At 38.3% G+C, this 16,972-nt stretch overlaps 1 protein-coding gene across 2 annotated transcripts; it reads right to left on the bottom strand.

Annotated features, from left to right (window-relative positions):
- Positions 1-4,682: 4,682 nt before the first annotated feature.
- Positions 4,683-16,534, bottom strand: LysRS (Lysyl-tRNA synthetase). Of its 2 annotated transcripts, XM_071695225.1 has the most exons (5): positions 16,402-16,481; positions 14,379-14,546; positions 11,207-11,306; positions 9,006-9,272; positions 4,683-6,298 (listed from the first exon to the last, which is right to left on the bottom strand). In XM_071695225.1, exons 2-5 carry the CDS (start codon positions 14,501-14,503, stop codon positions 4,982-4,984), a joined length of 1,809 nt encoding a protein of 602 aa, XP_071551326.1. In that variant the 5' UTR covers positions 14,504-14,546; positions 16,402-16,481; the 3' UTR covers positions 4,683-4,981. The 2 variants fall into 2 exon arrangements, with proteins under 2 accessions (XP_071551326.1, XP_071551327.1); XM_071695226.1 differs by lacking the exon at positions 14,379-14,546 and having other exon boundaries at positions 16,402-16,534.
- Positions 16,535-16,972: the final 438 nt, after the last annotated feature.

Raw genomic sequence — 16,972 nt, 5'->3', positions numbered from 1 at the left:
AAATGTAAGTCTTGGAGAACAGGGCAAGTTTCCAGTCTGCTAGGGGTGAGGAGACATGGGAGGTTTGTCAGTCATTGTCTGTTGACATAGCACTGCTGGCAGCTTTGAATGAGAAACTGCAAAGCAGGTGCTTTGAGTTCAGGAGTGTGTGTGTGTGAAAGGAAGATAAGAATAGTGTAGCCATTAGGTTAGCACTCCTGACCATGATGCATCCACAAGCAATCCTCCGTACAACCCTATCTATAGCCCATGCCTCGCAACCATATAATACATATTTTGAGCGATCGGGGCCAAACATACAGGAGAGCGAGGCATGCAAGGAATAGAGTGAATTGGAACGATGTGGTATACCAGGGTCAACGTGCTGTCGATGGACTGAACCAAGGCATGTGAAGTGTCTGGGCTAAAGCATGGAAAGGTCCATGTGGATAGGGAGCTGTGGTTTCGGTGCACTACACATGACAGCTAGAGACTGAGTGTGAACGAATGTGGCCTTTTCTTTGTCTTTTCCTGGCACTACCTCGCTGAAGCAGGGGTAGCAATGCTGTTTCCTGTGGGGCAGGGTAGCATCAGAAATGGATGAAAGCAAGCAAGTATAAATATGTAAATGAATGAATATGTAAATATGTAAATAAATAAATAAATAAAATGTGTATATATGTATATATATACATATATGTATATATGTATATATATACACAGCAGATCAACAGACTGTGAACAGTTATGCAGAGGAATATGGACGTACAATGGAAATTACGAGAAGCAGTCAAAAGAAGAAAATGCACTACTAGAGATGAAGCAATAAGTATATGGGCTAGTTGATGGAATATTTAGAAAAGGCAGGGAGCATACAGGACCAGTGCTAAATGAAATTATTGACAAAAGTTAGATAAACTGTGATTGACACTTCTACACAAAGGAATCTAGCTGAAAAGTGGGTGGCATCAAAATTAGAAAGATTAGTAGAGCTAAAGGTTGAGATGCATAAGGAAGAAAGGGGAGGAAATACATATTAAATGACTCCTGAAGTCACTTTGCCACCAGATGCAATTTCTATCACAAGGGAAAGAACTGATTATAACCTACACGTAAAGGGGTAATGAGTTAAGATTACATTTGACTTGGAATCATAAAGGTAGGAAGTGCTTAAAAAAAGCTAAGATTTAAAAGCATGATGGAATTCAGTGAGATATTCAAATGTGAAAAACCAAGGGAAATGGAGAGACAAGTTAAGAGTACATTCAGAAGACAAAAATCGAGGCACTGTATGAAGCAAGAGGACGGAACAGCTCTGCTATAACTTCAGAAAAGGTAGGAGAGTTAAATGAGATGGTAATGTCAGACAAAGTATTGTATTCAGATGATAGATAAACAGTTAGTGGTAAAGAACTGGAATTCAAGGACTGTATGGGCAAATGCATCTGACAGTGTTGGAGTCACAGAAACTAAGCTCATCAATGAAACAAGCTCTAACCTGTTCTGCCCAAATAAGTACAAGAAAGCAAGGAAGGAATGAGAAGGCAAAGGAAGGGGAGGGTTAGCCCTCTCAATAAAAGATAGTCTGAAGGTTCAAGAATCAATGGAGGATGGCCCATTCAGTCGATACATACGGCAACAATCCAGAACAAATATACAATGATAACACTGAAGGAACAAACAAGACGGTATAAAAAGAGACTAGGAGATGGTAAATTATTGATGATGGGAATTTCAAAAGTAGAGAGAGAAACTGGGGGAATTTAGATTCTCGTGGCAATAAGGAGTCGTTGAGACAAATTTTCAAGTGTACACAAGGAAATTTTCAATACTAACATGACATAGAGCACACTAGGTTGAGAGACATGATACATCATCAGTGCTAGATCTTATCTTAACACATACTAATACTGACACTGAGAATATTATAAATGATACATTTAGAGGATGTGATCAGGTAATGCTCAGGTTTGACAATATAGTAAATGAAGATATTAAGAGCAGTGGAGGACATATGGAGGAAATATAATCATGGAAACTACATAAACCTCAATAATTTCTATGGTAATGTAGACTGGGAAATGGAATTCAGTAGCCAGGAACCACGGCTTTGTGATGTAAAATTTATAAGGAAGGTGTAGAGGTATGGGTACCTCAAGCCTCAAATACAGAGAGAATGGTTTAACAAAAGATGTCATAAAGCAAATGAGCTTTGATACGTGCAATGGCAAAGACAGATGGCATTCCAGGCAGCAAGCAGTCACAGGATATAACATAGCACAGAAAAGTGAAGCAGGAGAAAGAGGAATAAACTTTGAAAAGAGTAGTGTGGATACGACAGGTGAAAATTCAAGTTCTTAAAACGTATTGAGTCAGCTGTCAATTAAGGGACAGCTAATCAGGATAAGGGATTCTGAGGGGAAAATTATAGAGAACAATGTAAGGATATGTGAAGAAATGAACACCAAAAGTGTTTTCACAGTGGAAGACACTATAGTCTCAAAACCAGTGAGATGGACTAGGGAGATTTTGGAAATCACAGACATATGTAGAAAAGATAAAAAACAGTATAATAAAAGGACTTCACCCATACATGGCTCATGGTCCTCATGAAATTTCACTATATGAGCTAAATGTGTGTAAAAATATGCTACATAAACCACTTGAATTAAAGGTGTCACTGAAGAAAGGCAAAGTACCAAGGGAATGGAAAAGGGTAAACATCATACCTGTTAATAATAAAGGAGACTGGGAACATGTTGAACATCAGACTGGTCTTGCTAACAAGTGGATGACTCTATGGAAGAGAAATTTCCCAAGTGAGAGACAGCACAGTTTTAAGGGAAATTCACATGTAACTATTCTCTTACAGTTATATGAGACAGTGGGCACCATCATGGACAAAAGGGTAGGCTGAGTGGACTATCTGCACAACATGGGAGGCTGAAGAAGCTGTATCACCAGGCAAAATTAATGAGGGAAACTCCTATGACGGATAGATTATCTCTGTTCGATATGAAGTACCTATATTAGAGGGTCTATATTAATATGTGTCACAGGTGGAGGGAACATGAAGTGGGAGACCAAATTGGAGGTGGAAAGATGGAGTGAAAAAGATTTTGAGTGATCGAGGCCTGAACATGCAGGAGGGTGAGAGGCGTGCAAGGAATAGAGTGAATTGGACGATGTCATATACCGGGGTCGACGTGCTGTCAATGGATTGAACCAGGGCATGTGAAGCGTCTGGGGTAAACCATGGAAAGTTCTGTGGGGCCTGGATGTGGAAAGGGAGCTGTGGTTTCGGTGCATTATTACATGACAGCTAGAGACTGAGTGTGAACAAATGGGGCCTTTGTTGTCTTTTCCTAGTGCTACCTCACGCACGTGAGGGGGGAGGGGGTTGTTATTTCATGTGTGGCAGGGTGGCGATGGGAATGAATAAAGGCAGACAGTATGAATTATGTACATGTGTATATATGCATATGTCTGTGTGTGTATATATATGTATGTTGAGATGTATAGGTATGCATATTTGCACGTGTATGTGTATACATGTGTATGTGGGTGGGTTAGGCCATTTCTTTCGTCTGTTTCCTTGCGCTACCTCGCTAACGCGGGAGACAGAGACAAAGCAAAATAAATAAATATATATTAATAACTTACCCAAATGTATGGAAACCTACCAGAAAGTTTGCATATGGTGCAAAGGTAATGAGGGACATGAAAAGCAAGGAGAATTCCATCAGCTTATAAACTGACCTAGACAGTCTCCAAAGTTAGTCTGAAATGTGGCTGATGAAATTCAATGCCAGCAAATGTAAAGTAATTAAGGATGGTTCTAATCAAAAGACAGCCTCAATATGATCATTTTCTATCAAGAAATAATTTCAGGATTCTATTGACTTGGGAGCCAATATGATGCCAGATGGCCAGGCTTGGAGAATAGGTAGGGAGACAAGAAGAGTGGTGGGTGAACTGATCACAACCTTCAAGTTTTTAAAAGAGATTGACAACATGGACAGTGAACAGTTCTTCATGAGATGTAGGAATAACATAACCAGACGACATGAAATCATATACACAAAATTTGTTGAAAATGATGAAAAGAAATACTTTTATTGTTTAAGAGTGCAGGATGAATGGAACAGAATTATGGAAGGCATGGTTAATGAAGAGAGCATACATAAACTTAAGAGGCTGCATGATAGTAGAGAATGTTCAAGAGACGGGACCCCACACGTGTAAATCTCCCTCCTTGTACAATGCAATTTGTAATACTAGAGGAAAGTACACACTTGACACATCAAATGGAGGATGGCTCAAACAAAAGCTCTAAACACATTAGTAAGTACACACATAACTAGAAGCGTCATACAAAAGTTCTCATACACAGCACCAACAGGAGGTGGATTATACAAATAGCTCTTCCCACAACATTAACTCCACACCAAACAACAGCTGATGAATCTTTGTAACACGACAGTAACTGAAAGCTATACATATTGACTGAATGCTCTGCAAAAGTTTCTCCTCACTTAAGACACTAGGGAGTGACTGGTGAAAACAAAACAAGTGCTGCACTTACTTAACAATATTTATACACTATGCACTTATATCTTCTATATCACCCTTATCTTCCATTGCCTGATAAAAATAGTTCCACTAAATGAAACCTAAGTTTAAAAGGATATATCAAACAACAGTTTCCAGTGTGAAAATCAAAGAGAATAAATATAATTTAATGGCAACACGTCCAAGTTATGTCTAATTAAATGAGACTATACACTGTTAAACATTATAAATTTAATAATGGACATGAAATTCACAAATTTTGAAATCACTATGGATTAATAAACTTTTCAATCTCTTGCTATTTACAACCCCATTTAATTATACTGACTTATAACAAAGACCGGTACAAAACCCCCAAGCCCAAACAATATCGTAACCCATCACGTTGCTAATATTAAGCACTTTGGTAGCAGGAAACAGTGTATAAAACTTATGATACTGGCTGATTTTCCTTGTTATCATCAGAGAGGTTCTTCATGGGTCTGTCTGGCTTCATTGCTGGGAAAAACAGAACTTCCTTTATATTATAAGAGTCAGTCAGGAACATAGTAAGTCTATCAATGCCCAAACCAAAGCCTCCTGTTGGAGGAAGACCATACTCCAAAGCTGTGCAGAAATTCTCATCTACTAGCTGTGCTTCATCATCACCTGCTGCCTTGTCCAGAGCTTGTTGTGCAAACCTTGCCCTTTGTTCCAATGGATCATTTAATTCTGTGTAAGCATTAACAATTTCCTTCTTGGCAACAAAGAGCTCAAATCTCTCAGTAACACCCTTGACTGAGCGGTGGTATTTAGCAAGAGGGCTCATAATTTGTGGGTGGTCCATAATAAATGTGGGGTGGATGCACTGCTCCTCTAAGTGCTCTCCTACCAACTTGTCTAAGAGTCTTGAAGATGTGCGTGGGGCTGGACATTCTACGTCAAGTCTCTCACATAGGTCACTCAATGCTTTGCAGGCTTCTTCTGAACCCAGCTGATCTGGTGGTGGTAACTTTGTGTCCAGAACCTTCTCAAGTTCTGGGTACATGTGTAGCCTCCTGTATGGAGGCTTGAAGTCTATTTCCCATTCTTCACCATCTAGTCCTTGTGGATGGAACTTTACTTTGTATGAACCAAAGATGCTGAACACCATTCCAGATAACAACTTCTCCGTCAAGTCCATCAAGTCATTGTAGTCTGCATAGGCCATATAAAACTCAAGGGTTGTGAACTCAGGATTATGAGTAAGGTCAATACCCTCATTTCTAAACTGCTTTCCTATCTCATATACCCTATCAATACCACCAACAATAAGCATCTTTAGATATAGTTCAGGGGCAACTCTCAAGAACAGATCCATATCCAATTCATTGTGATGGGTAATGAAAGGCTTGGCAGTTGCTCCTCCTGCAATCATATTCATCATTGGAGTTTCCACCTCCAAAAAACCTAATTCATCAAAGAATTTCCGAATGTATGATATAATATTGGCTCGGACAATAAACTTTTTGCGAATATCTGAGTTGATGATCAGATCCAGGTATCTCTGCCGATATCTCGTTTCTTGATCTTTAACACCAAAGTGAAGGTGTGGTAACATATGAAGACATGGAGAGAGTATCTGGATCTTTGTGGGCCTGATAGATAATTCACCTGTCTTGCTGCGCATGCCAACCCCTTTTACACCAACAATGTCTCCACGATGAACTTTGTCACAATCTTCTATGAAGGCTGTCTCGTTCTCATAAAATCTAAGATTGGCCAAAACCTGTAAAGAAAACAGAAAATTCCATGCATTAAATATGACATCTTGGAAAAGTGCCATAGTCAGTGACCTAAAGTATGATTAAGAGTGTCTGCTAACACTAAAGTATGTTATCTCCCACATGCCACCAGAATAACTTGAGCAATCTTTTCCATAAAATCTTTCCTGGCCTTTCACCTCTCAAGTTCCTCTTGTTTAATTCCATCTACCTCATTTTCCTTTAACCTTAATCTAAGTGTAAAACACTCAGTCAATAAGAATGCAGCCAAATCAAACAAGACCAAAATACTATGATCACATTCAGAAGATATGAATGACCTTGCCAACAGATCTATAGCCAATACTGGCCATGGTTGCTGATCCAACAAACACATTATGCTATATCATTCATCATTCTACAATAATATAAAGGTGGCAGCACACAACTCTGCCAAGAACAAAGATCACAACACAAACACAGAAAAGCTAAGCTAATACTGAAAAACTAAAACACATACACATATGTATACATACATATGCACCCACTTCTATCTATCCATATCTCTGATGCCCATTCCCTTCAGGGGCTGGTCACAACAAAAGTTGCGATAACTGGGGTACTCCAGTGCCACTTCTTAGCCTTTTAGCATCTCATCTTTAGTAGGCCACTGGCAAAGGGCAACTCTAGCACAGTGTTTTCAGAGGCTCCTACCTTATGCTTCTACCAACTACTTCTACCTAATGTTCCAACCAAGCTCTTCTATCTAATCTCCCATCTAAATGTTCCTACCTACTACTACCTATTGCTCCAATCTCATGTTCCCGACTACTACTACAATCTAAAGCTCCTACCATTTTGCTAAAAGGCAGGGCTAGCACAGAGCCCTCACAGCAGGAAATGTAGTTACGAAGAATGAGTTAAGTGTTGAGTGTTGTCAAGTGCCAATATGTTCCAAGAAGAGATTATAAGTTTGCAAACAGGATGTCAGCAGTCCACATGTGGGAGAGGCAGAAAAAAAAGACTGCTACCTGGATCAGAGGAGTGCAACCTGACAAACTCTTGAAGTGCTGGTTCACTACACATCCGTCCCATTACTAACCCTCCCAATACCAGGTGGGTAGTATCGGTAAAATACCTCCTTAGCTGGTGGATGCCTACCAAATACTACCAAAAAACATGCACACACAAGTGTGTACATAACCCAAACTCCAGATAGACCTGATAATACTGGAAGACATGTTAAAAGCTAAAAGTTTGGTGTACCAAAATAATCACTTGCATCAATAATTCATCTATGAATACTCTGCTGACTTCTTTAGGAAAATGAATAAAGTAACTTACTTCATTCCTACTGCTGGTACTCAACCATATATTTCTTCACTTTAAACTTCATCTTTAACGTATCTTTTATGAAGCACTAACTGCAATTCAACTTCTTTTATTAAACTTATAAGTTGTTTGAATTATGCTTAAAATGTACATCAAAATCTCATGCAAGGTATCCTAAATTATCAGATTCTCATGCATGGGATCTTAAATTATTAAAATTTCAAACAATATTTCCTAAATTAATCTCTTTTTCTATTTCCCACTAATCCATCCAGATTTGTACATATTATCACTGCCAGGCAATCAAGCTTAAAACTACAATTATGCATCTGGGACTCCTTGTTAATTATGCACTAAACCAAAAAAGTGATAAAAACAAACAAAATGTTGCAACATAAAACATCACTGAGAAGCAAGCATATATATGTGGGAAGCACTAAGACTTAGCCCTGCCTTAAGCAAAAATTTTGTCATTTATACTTGTAAGAAGGTAAGTTACACTGCTTAGTACATATTGTCATATTTTGTCAGTCAAGGGACAGATCAAGACTTCCAGGCTCAAGCAAGCTGAGGTAATCTATTCCCTTATCCTTCATATATCATGTACTAAGAATCAGTGATGGGATCTTTCCACCTCCTATGCATCACTGAATGGATCCCCCCACATCCTCCAGAGAATCGGAATACAAATCTTTTCACTTCCTCCTGAGTATCAGCATAGATATCTTTTCACCAACTCCTGAGAATCGATATGAAGATCCTTATGCCTCCTACCACAGATCAGTAGAGACAACAATTCATCTTGTGAATCAGTGTTAGGATCCTTTCACCTCTTGAGAATCAGTGCTGGGATCCTTTTACCTCCTCCTGAGAATCATTGTTGGAATCCTTTCAACTGAGAATCAGTGTAAGAATCTTCTAGCTCCTCTGAAGAATCAAGGTAAGAATCCTTTCACCAAAGAATCATTTTTTGGAATCCTTTGCCTAATATTCAATGTAGGGATCCTTTCACCTACTTCAGACAATCAGTATATGGTTCCTGTCACCTCCAAAACTTTGTGTTTGATTCATTCACCTACTCTTGTTAATGAAAGTAATGATCGTATACCTTATTTCCCTACCCAAAATGGTCCTACATCACTTTTCGGCCTAGCAATCGTCACTTCCTCAAGACTGAACCTGGTATGATTCTTCTCATGTCAGGATAAGAATAAGATTTTAATATTGTGGGGCCATACGTAATGTAAATGCCTGATGATATTAAGGAAAATTACACCAAAAATATACATATGTCATTCTCACTAATAAGGCATGAACTAGAATGACCATAACACAAGCAAGAAAAATATGAGAAATGTGATATTGAAATAAAGATTGAATTATATGTAAATTTAACCTTACCTGTAATTTAACACCTTCCCCTCGTAAATCATAAAACCGTAGTTTCTGACTACTCTCTCTGATGGCATGAATTCTCCCAGCCACTGTCACTTCCTCCTTCCCTTCTTCTTCTTTACCTAAGTTCTCATATTTTCTGAGGAACTCTGTAAGGGAGGTGGATACATGGAACTTGTGAGGGAAAACAGCTTTGCCTTCATCTTTCAGCTGTTGCACATGCTGAGTCCTTAGCTTCAGGTATTCATTGGGATTGATTTCATCATCAAGTGCCTGCAGATACAAATGTAACTCACTATCTATCTAATCTCTGATGCCCATTCCCTTCGTGAACTCCCATCAATGGGGTAACTTGTCATTTTCTTGGAATGTACTATGCATACCTACATATAATGCACTTTAAAGAAGCTGAAACACAAGGGGAAGATTTGTGGGACCTATCCCTAGCCCCCTTCTACTTCACACAGTTCAGGGGAAGTATTCTTTCTCCCCTATCCTCAGGCTCTGGTCTCACTGCATTATACCTAACTGTATCAAAGCAAATGTCATAATTAGCTTGTCCATGCCACTATCTCACTAGCACTTAAAACAAACACACACACACACACACACACACACACACATATATATATATATATATATATATATCTTTTTTCTTTTTCTTTTATACTATTCGCCATTTCCCGCGTTAGCGAGGTAGCATTAAGAACAGAGGACTGGGCCTTTGAGGGAATACCCTCACCTGGCCCAATTCTCTGTTCCTTCTTTTGGAAAAAAAAAAAAAAAAAAAAAAAAAAAAAAAAAAAAAAAAAACGAGAGGGGAGGATTTCCAGCCCCCCGCTCCCTCCCCTTTTAGTCGCCTTCTACGACACGCAGGGAATACGTGGGAAGTATTCTTAATCCCCTATCCCCAGGGATAATATATATATATATATATATATATATATATTGAAGTGGTATGGTCGCATGGAGAGAATGAGTGAGGGGGGATTGACCAAGAGGATATATGTGTCAAGAGGTGGAGGGAACTAGGAGAAGTGGGAGACCGAATTGGAGGTGGAACGATTGAGTGAAAAAGATTTTGAGTGATCGGGGCCTGAACATGCAGAAGGGTGAAAGGCATGCAAGGAATCGAGTGAATTGGAACGATGTGGTGTACCGGGGTTGACGTGCTGTCAATGGATTGAACCAGGGATGTGAAGCGTCTGGGGTAAACCATGGAAAGTTCTGTGGGGCCTGGATGTGGAAAGGGAGCTGTGGTTTTGGTGCATTATTACATGACAGCTAGAGACTGTGTGAACAAATGTGGCCTTTGTTGTCTTTTCCTAGCGCTACCTCGCGCACATTTGGGGGAGGGGGTTGTTATTTCATGTGTGGCAGGGTGGCGATAGGAATGAATAAAGGCAGACAGTATGAATTATGTACATGCGTATATATGTATATGTCTGTGTGTGTATATATATGTATACGTTGAGATGTATAGGTATGTATATTTGCGTGTGTGGACGTGTATGTATATACATGTGTATGTGTATATATAGAGCTCTGGTTTCAGTATATTACACATGACAGCTAGGGACTGAGTGTGAATGAGTGTGGCCTATTTGTCTGTATTCCTGGAGCTTCCTCGCTGAAGTAGGAGATGGCGATGCTATTTTCCTGTGGGGTGGGGTGGCAACAGGAATGGATGTAGGCAAGCAAGTATGAATATGTCCATGTGAATGTATGTAATATCAGCATATGTGTATGTTCATGTTGTTATGTATATGTGCATGTTGGCATTAATGTACATATATGTGCATATGAGTGGATGGGCCATTCTTCATCTGTTTCTTGACACTACCACGCTAACACGGGAGACAGCAATTATGTATAATAATAAAAAATAGATACTAAATGCATATATTTGTCTTACATTTTGAATGTAGCAGTGAACAGAGTATTTACCTTAGATCACATTATATGGAACTAATTTTGATGTATTTGTTTTTACAAATGCCATGAGGACTTACTGTATGAAAGGGAGAAAGTGAAATCATATATGTACCCCTGCACTGAAATCTTAAGCAACAACACATATGCAGTGAAACTCATGTATCAGTAAAATGCTGGGTCCATTTGTTTTACTTTAAATATCTAACAATTCATCAGAACAAGTCATGCCTTTCCAATGTCATCTAAATGCTAGTTCTAATAGGTAACTCTACCTTAGGTTTAGCTGCCTGGTCAGGTTGGGGTCCTTTATTACTTTCCTTCTCAGCTTTCTCCTGTGCTTTCTTCTCTGCTTTCAATCTCCTTTTCAGTTCACTGCAAATTTAATCAAATTCTACAGTCACTGACTATAACTCTCCTGTCTATGTCATGGATCAGGTACAGTACATTTCATTTCATATATTTCATTTTCATAGTGACAAACATGGCATAGGCAAAATATTTACCAATCAAAGCCATCTCAAGTGAAAGAAAAAGTAAAAGGAAAAGAAGGTAGAAAGTAATCCGGGCTCTGCGGGTATCTGTAGACTTGATCCTCAAAGGAAGAAAGGTTATAAGAAATGGGAAAGACAAAAGAGGGGAGAGCATTCCATAGTTTAGCTGTACAAGGAAGGAGATAATATATCAGCCTATCCTCTGGAGTTTGGTTTCCCCACAGAAGATATGGGAGCATAATCCAAACATGTGCCATGGGTTCAAAACTCAGGGGCAGGGACACATGCAGACAGCTAAAAAAAAAAAAAAAAAAAAAAAAAAAAAAAAGAAGCCTACCACAAAACAGAGAGAACAGCAACATTATGGCATATGGAAAGAGAGTGATGAAAAGAGATGATGCCAGGAGAATTAACGAGACTTCTGATACCATCTTGGTTAAAACCCGATGCAGTCCCACCCATCCGCACACAAACAATATTTGACACAAGGCTCCAAATCAATGACAAAAAGTAGTTGGCCAACTTCACAGTTAGCCACCACGAAAGTCACTCACAAAGACTTCACCTTTAAAGCTCAACTTCAACAATGGAGTCCTCTAAGGAGCAGCTCTCTCCTGAACCCTCTTCGATCTCTACCTATATGACCTCCCACAGTTTACAGGATGAAAGCCCTCTCTTAAGCAAACAACCCTGCAATCTCATCACAGCACCCTGAGAACACCAACAAATTAACAAGCAACACTACATCACACATATGGACAGTGGCTCAACATGAACAAAATAGCCGCTTCCCCCAAAAAGTCTTCTTTCACCCTTTCGACTCCAAATAGACAAGAATCCAACTTGCACCCTCCTGCAACCATAAATGACCCATCATTCCAATGCAACAAAACACTAACTATACAGGACATCACAGAAGACACAAACTTGATATTCACCCTCTACACTATGAACATAAAAAAGTGACAAATTAACTACCCTTATGACAATAAATGACACCAAATTTTAGGATAAAGAATACTTTAGTTTCCTCAATAAACACTTCTTTCACTCTACCCTAAACTACACCTCAACTACTTGGCCATCAAGCCAATCAAATGCAAACTTATCAAATCTGAAAACCAAACAAACTGGAGCTCTCGGAACAATCACTGGCTGCCTACCAAATGCACTCAAAACCAAATAACAAAAGAAAAATCCTCAAATACAATCCCACCTTAATATATTTGGCAATTTCTTTGTAACAGCACTTGTTCCTTCCCATGAAAACAACTTCATAACTAACCACAAACCCCTATGTAGAAATAAAAAGATTACCCCCTACTTCACATTTGAGTAACCTGTACACAAGGATTTCCCCACCCTCAACAAACACAGAACTGACAAAACAAGTGCATACAGAAATGAACCAATGAATACTTAAAAGTCAGTCTCCTAACTTGGTCTTGAATATCACCCCACTAGTCACATAACCAAATGAAACCACGCTTTCCAGACATGTACGAATTACACTTTCTTATCTATGTTCCAAACTTCATTCATCCCTACAATAATACAAATACCAATATATATGTTTAAAACCCTTTATGCCTATGATGCAACTATCACAATGAATTCATGCCGTTCAACTGCCCTGCACCCCCACACAGACATATACACTATCACTACACTTTATGACCTGTAGCCCCACTCACTGGGCACGACTGGGTTCCTCCACAATGGAGGAGTCTGCAGAAGAATGAAGGGGATTCTGGTGCAGGAAGGTAGGGAAGTATAAAATATCAAGTGGACATGATGAAAACCACCTGTAAACTATCTCCAAGCTGCATCCTAAGTATATGAAATACCCATCTTCCGAAGATCTCCTTTCAGACCATGTAGATGAATGGAGTTAAACTTATGTGATGGGACTGCAGATCTAAGAAATGAAGAGACTGTAGAATGTGGAGCAAATCACCTGAATATTTCTTAAAGGACACCTACCATTTGCCAAACAAAAAATACATATTATTTTAAAACTGATCGACTACATAAAATCACATGCAAAGGCTGTAGATTCACCTTTTGATTGTGAACTAGATCATTAACACATTAGCTAAAAGTCTCATTTTCTTTAAACACAAGTAAACCTATGTCACCTGGACCAATACCAAATGCTAGAAAACATGAAAATAATGAGTAAAAATTTTGGTACATCAGAAAAGATTACACAGCAGGGCATTCATGGCTTCAATCTAAGTGTTCATTTTTCAACCACAAGTTGAATATCATACACATTGTGGGCTCTGTTAGCTGGCCATACACAGCAAACCAAATAATGGAAAAGTAACTGGAGCTGTCCCATGGCTCCAGAAACCCAATGAAATTGTCTTCAACCAGGTATGGGCTTTTTTTAAAAAGTGCATCTCATAAAAATTGCACTCAGGACAGACAAACCCAGCAAGTATTGCAGTTTCCCAAACTATGAGATTTAAACACTGATTTATCAGAAAAGCAAAAATTATTCTTATACTTTTTGGGCACCTATTCATAAAAAATAATCTTTATTTGTGCAATGGGAAAGACCATTAAGATCAACTGTGCACTGTAAGGGTTAAAAGAAAAAAGTCTTTCATAATATACATGAATGTACTATGACAATTCAGCTAAGACATACAATTATCACCAGCCACTAACAGAGAGGGTGACAATTATCACCAGCCACAACAGAGAGGGTGGGTGAAACATCTCTAGCAGCAAGATCCAACTTATAGATAACTCTAGTTTTAACTGAAACATTAAATCATAATCATCCAGCCTCTCCTGACTTAGGATGGGACATTTACAAGAAATGCAGAAACCTTTCTCACAGGAACAGATCATGCAGTAACAAGCTAAATAAATAACATGTAAGCTGATACTTCTACATATAATATAAAATCACATAAGTTGCTGCTTCTGATGTTTCACCCACCGTTTGGATGAATAATAGTGGAATGTAAAGCTTGGGGAAAAGTCAGCCCAACGGTGGAGTAACTGTCTCTTAGCCCCTAACTGAGGAGCTTCTACAGCGATCACTCTCCATACATTCACCAACATCCTGATGTTCACTGCTGCTAATGCCCTGTGGTCACCTGTTCACCTGAAACAGGTTGCTAGGATTAGGTAAAACTTTATCTGACACAATAGTATGGAGATTCTCCCCTGACCTGAGAAAAGCTTTCAGTATTTCTTTAAACCTAGAATGAGTAGATCTTTTTTTCTTTTATAGGTTTCCATGAAATTTCCTTAACTGATGTATGACACATGGAATGCTCTTGAGGAAGCTGAAAAAATGAGATTTTCCTTCAACTAACACAAGTGACAGGATTCCCAATCAGTATAACATCAAACAATCTACAAGTGGCACAAAAAAAGGATGTCTTTTTTTATAATGTTCTCTTTATTCAGACAAGAAAGGAAAGATGTCCAAGGATGCAACATGCTGCTGTTGATTCATGATTACCTAAAAGCATCATCATATGAGTCTAAACAAAGAATCTGAGGAATTAATCTGATGTAAAGATTTGGGACACGGTGACACTCTCCTTGTTCAATTATGATACGGGTCACCGTCAGGTACAGCAACCACTTGCTTACTGAAGTGGAGAATGGGAAGGACTTCATCTGCTATTATACCACAACAGCAAAGATCACACAAGCTTTGAATACATATTCTTAGAGAACCCAAGATATGCTCCTTTGTCAATAAATACATACTCCTCACAGAACTGTCAATGGAAAAACAATTAACATACGGATTTAGGGTTTACCAATGATGCCAAAATGGCACCTGATTCGACAATGGAGGCAACAATACATTGAGTAAAAAGATCTGAATAGGAAACCACAGAAAAAGGATTTTGAATAATGCCCATTGGTTTGACCTCACACTGGTAGCCCTACTTTCATAATATTGTAATGCATCATTCATTAGTGACATTTCTTGTTTTTTTTTCATATTTCTAACGAATTCATATTTCAATAGAAATAACTATTACATGGGACTACCATAATCATCGTGAAATTGTCTCAGTTACACTTACTAATTCGCAAAGACAACACGAGTCATACTGACCATTTCAAAATTAATTAAACCGATCCTGGAATATACTTCAATCCAGGCAAGAAAAAAAATAATGAAGTTAGCAACTAGAATACCTGGGGGACTATGAATCAATTTGCAATGCTATATTCAATTCTGGAAGGGATCTGATGAAATACATAAAGTAAGATGAAGTAGAATGGCTTAATAGAACCCTTAAGAACTACCTATGCAGAAGAGGGGCGAATTGATTGAAATATAACATTAAAGAAAACACCGGTAGCTCAAAGTTCTTCCAAGAGAATAGGAATGAGTTAAGAGATAATGATTACAAGATCTTTAATGAACAAAGAGGTAAAAACATTCGCGAGTACTTCTCACAGAGACAGTAGTAGACTCCTTGTACAGCCTACTGCATGAAATGACCAACTTGACTACATGGAAGCAATTTAAGAAAGACTAGGTCAAATTACGTACTTACTGAGAGTAGGTTTATTTCAAAATGAGATAAGTCTGAAGGCGAGCATAAGCACCACCAACAGGTGTATACTAGTCACGTTCTACCAGTGATAAATTCCAAAACATTCCCATTTAACATCAAAAACCAACCCGCGTTAACCTATCACTGTAACATGACACTAAGAAAAATTATCGGCCAGAATCTTCACTTTCATTTCTCTCACCAGGTACGTAGGTTGTATCCATAGTGGAAAACATGCCTCAACCCTTGTACACCCGACAAGACTAAGCCACATGTTCCACCTCGCTAGCCATCACATCCGCTCCAAGATTTCAATGTAGTGAAGCCTCAATGACATTTCATACATTATACATATTTCAATTAATATCATCATTTATCCATACAGTGATAACAATTCAGAAAATACCCAGACATTATGTCATAAAACCTTACTTTTTGGATATCTTCTCTTCTCCCACGTCAGCCATAGTCCCGGTTTGTTGTGCTTTTGAAACCTCGACTTAAGATCCACAACATTCTTAGAAAAATATATTTTTCTTTCTAGTAATGATAATTTTAGAATAGATCCTTACTATAAAATACAGTTTCATTAAATGGAACCACGCTATATGAAAACTAGCCTATTTTGAGAACTAAGTCGATGACATTTGTGTGTTGAGAATGACGTAAAACTTCATTAATATGTCTAAGAAAAGCGCGGGAAGATACGCATTCATATGCAAAGCAGAATCAACATGATTTCTTATATTCTTGAATTTTAAAACAAATAACTGTGAAAGTCAGCGTATTTTCTTGAATAGGTCGATCAATTTTTTTCTGTTGAGAATGACGCAAGTCTTCATTCACATGTGTAAGAAGATCGCGGGAAAAGGCACATTCATATACAAAGCAGAATTATCACAAGTCTCTTTCATCCTTTAATTTTATTCTTTTATATATTTAGTTCTTACCATATATAAACTTTTGGCATAGATCCTTTTACTGTTTAAAAAATCATTTGATC

Source organism: Panulirus ornatus, chromosome 58, assembly GCF_036320965.1.
Source record: "Panulirus ornatus isolate Po-2019 chromosome 58, ASM3632096v1, whole genome shotgun sequence".
NCBI lineage: Eukaryota > Metazoa > Arthropoda > Malacostraca > Decapoda > Palinuridae > Panulirus > Panulirus ornatus.
This window is presented reverse-complemented; position numbering and strand designations above follow the sequence as displayed.

Coding starts and splice junctions, on each gene's coding strand:
- LysRS (XM_071695225.1), bottom strand. CDS start 14,503: ATGTTGGTGAATGTATGGAGAGTGATCGCTGTAGAAGCTCCTCAGTTA. Junction 11,307..14,378: donor CACTATTATTCATCCAAACG/GTGGGTGAAACA, acceptor TTAAATTTGCAG/TGAACTGAAAAGGAGATTGA. Junction 9,273..11,206: donor ACCAGGCAGCTAAACCTAAG/GTAGAGTTACCT, acceptor TTGTATCTGCAG/GCACTTGATGATGAAATCAA.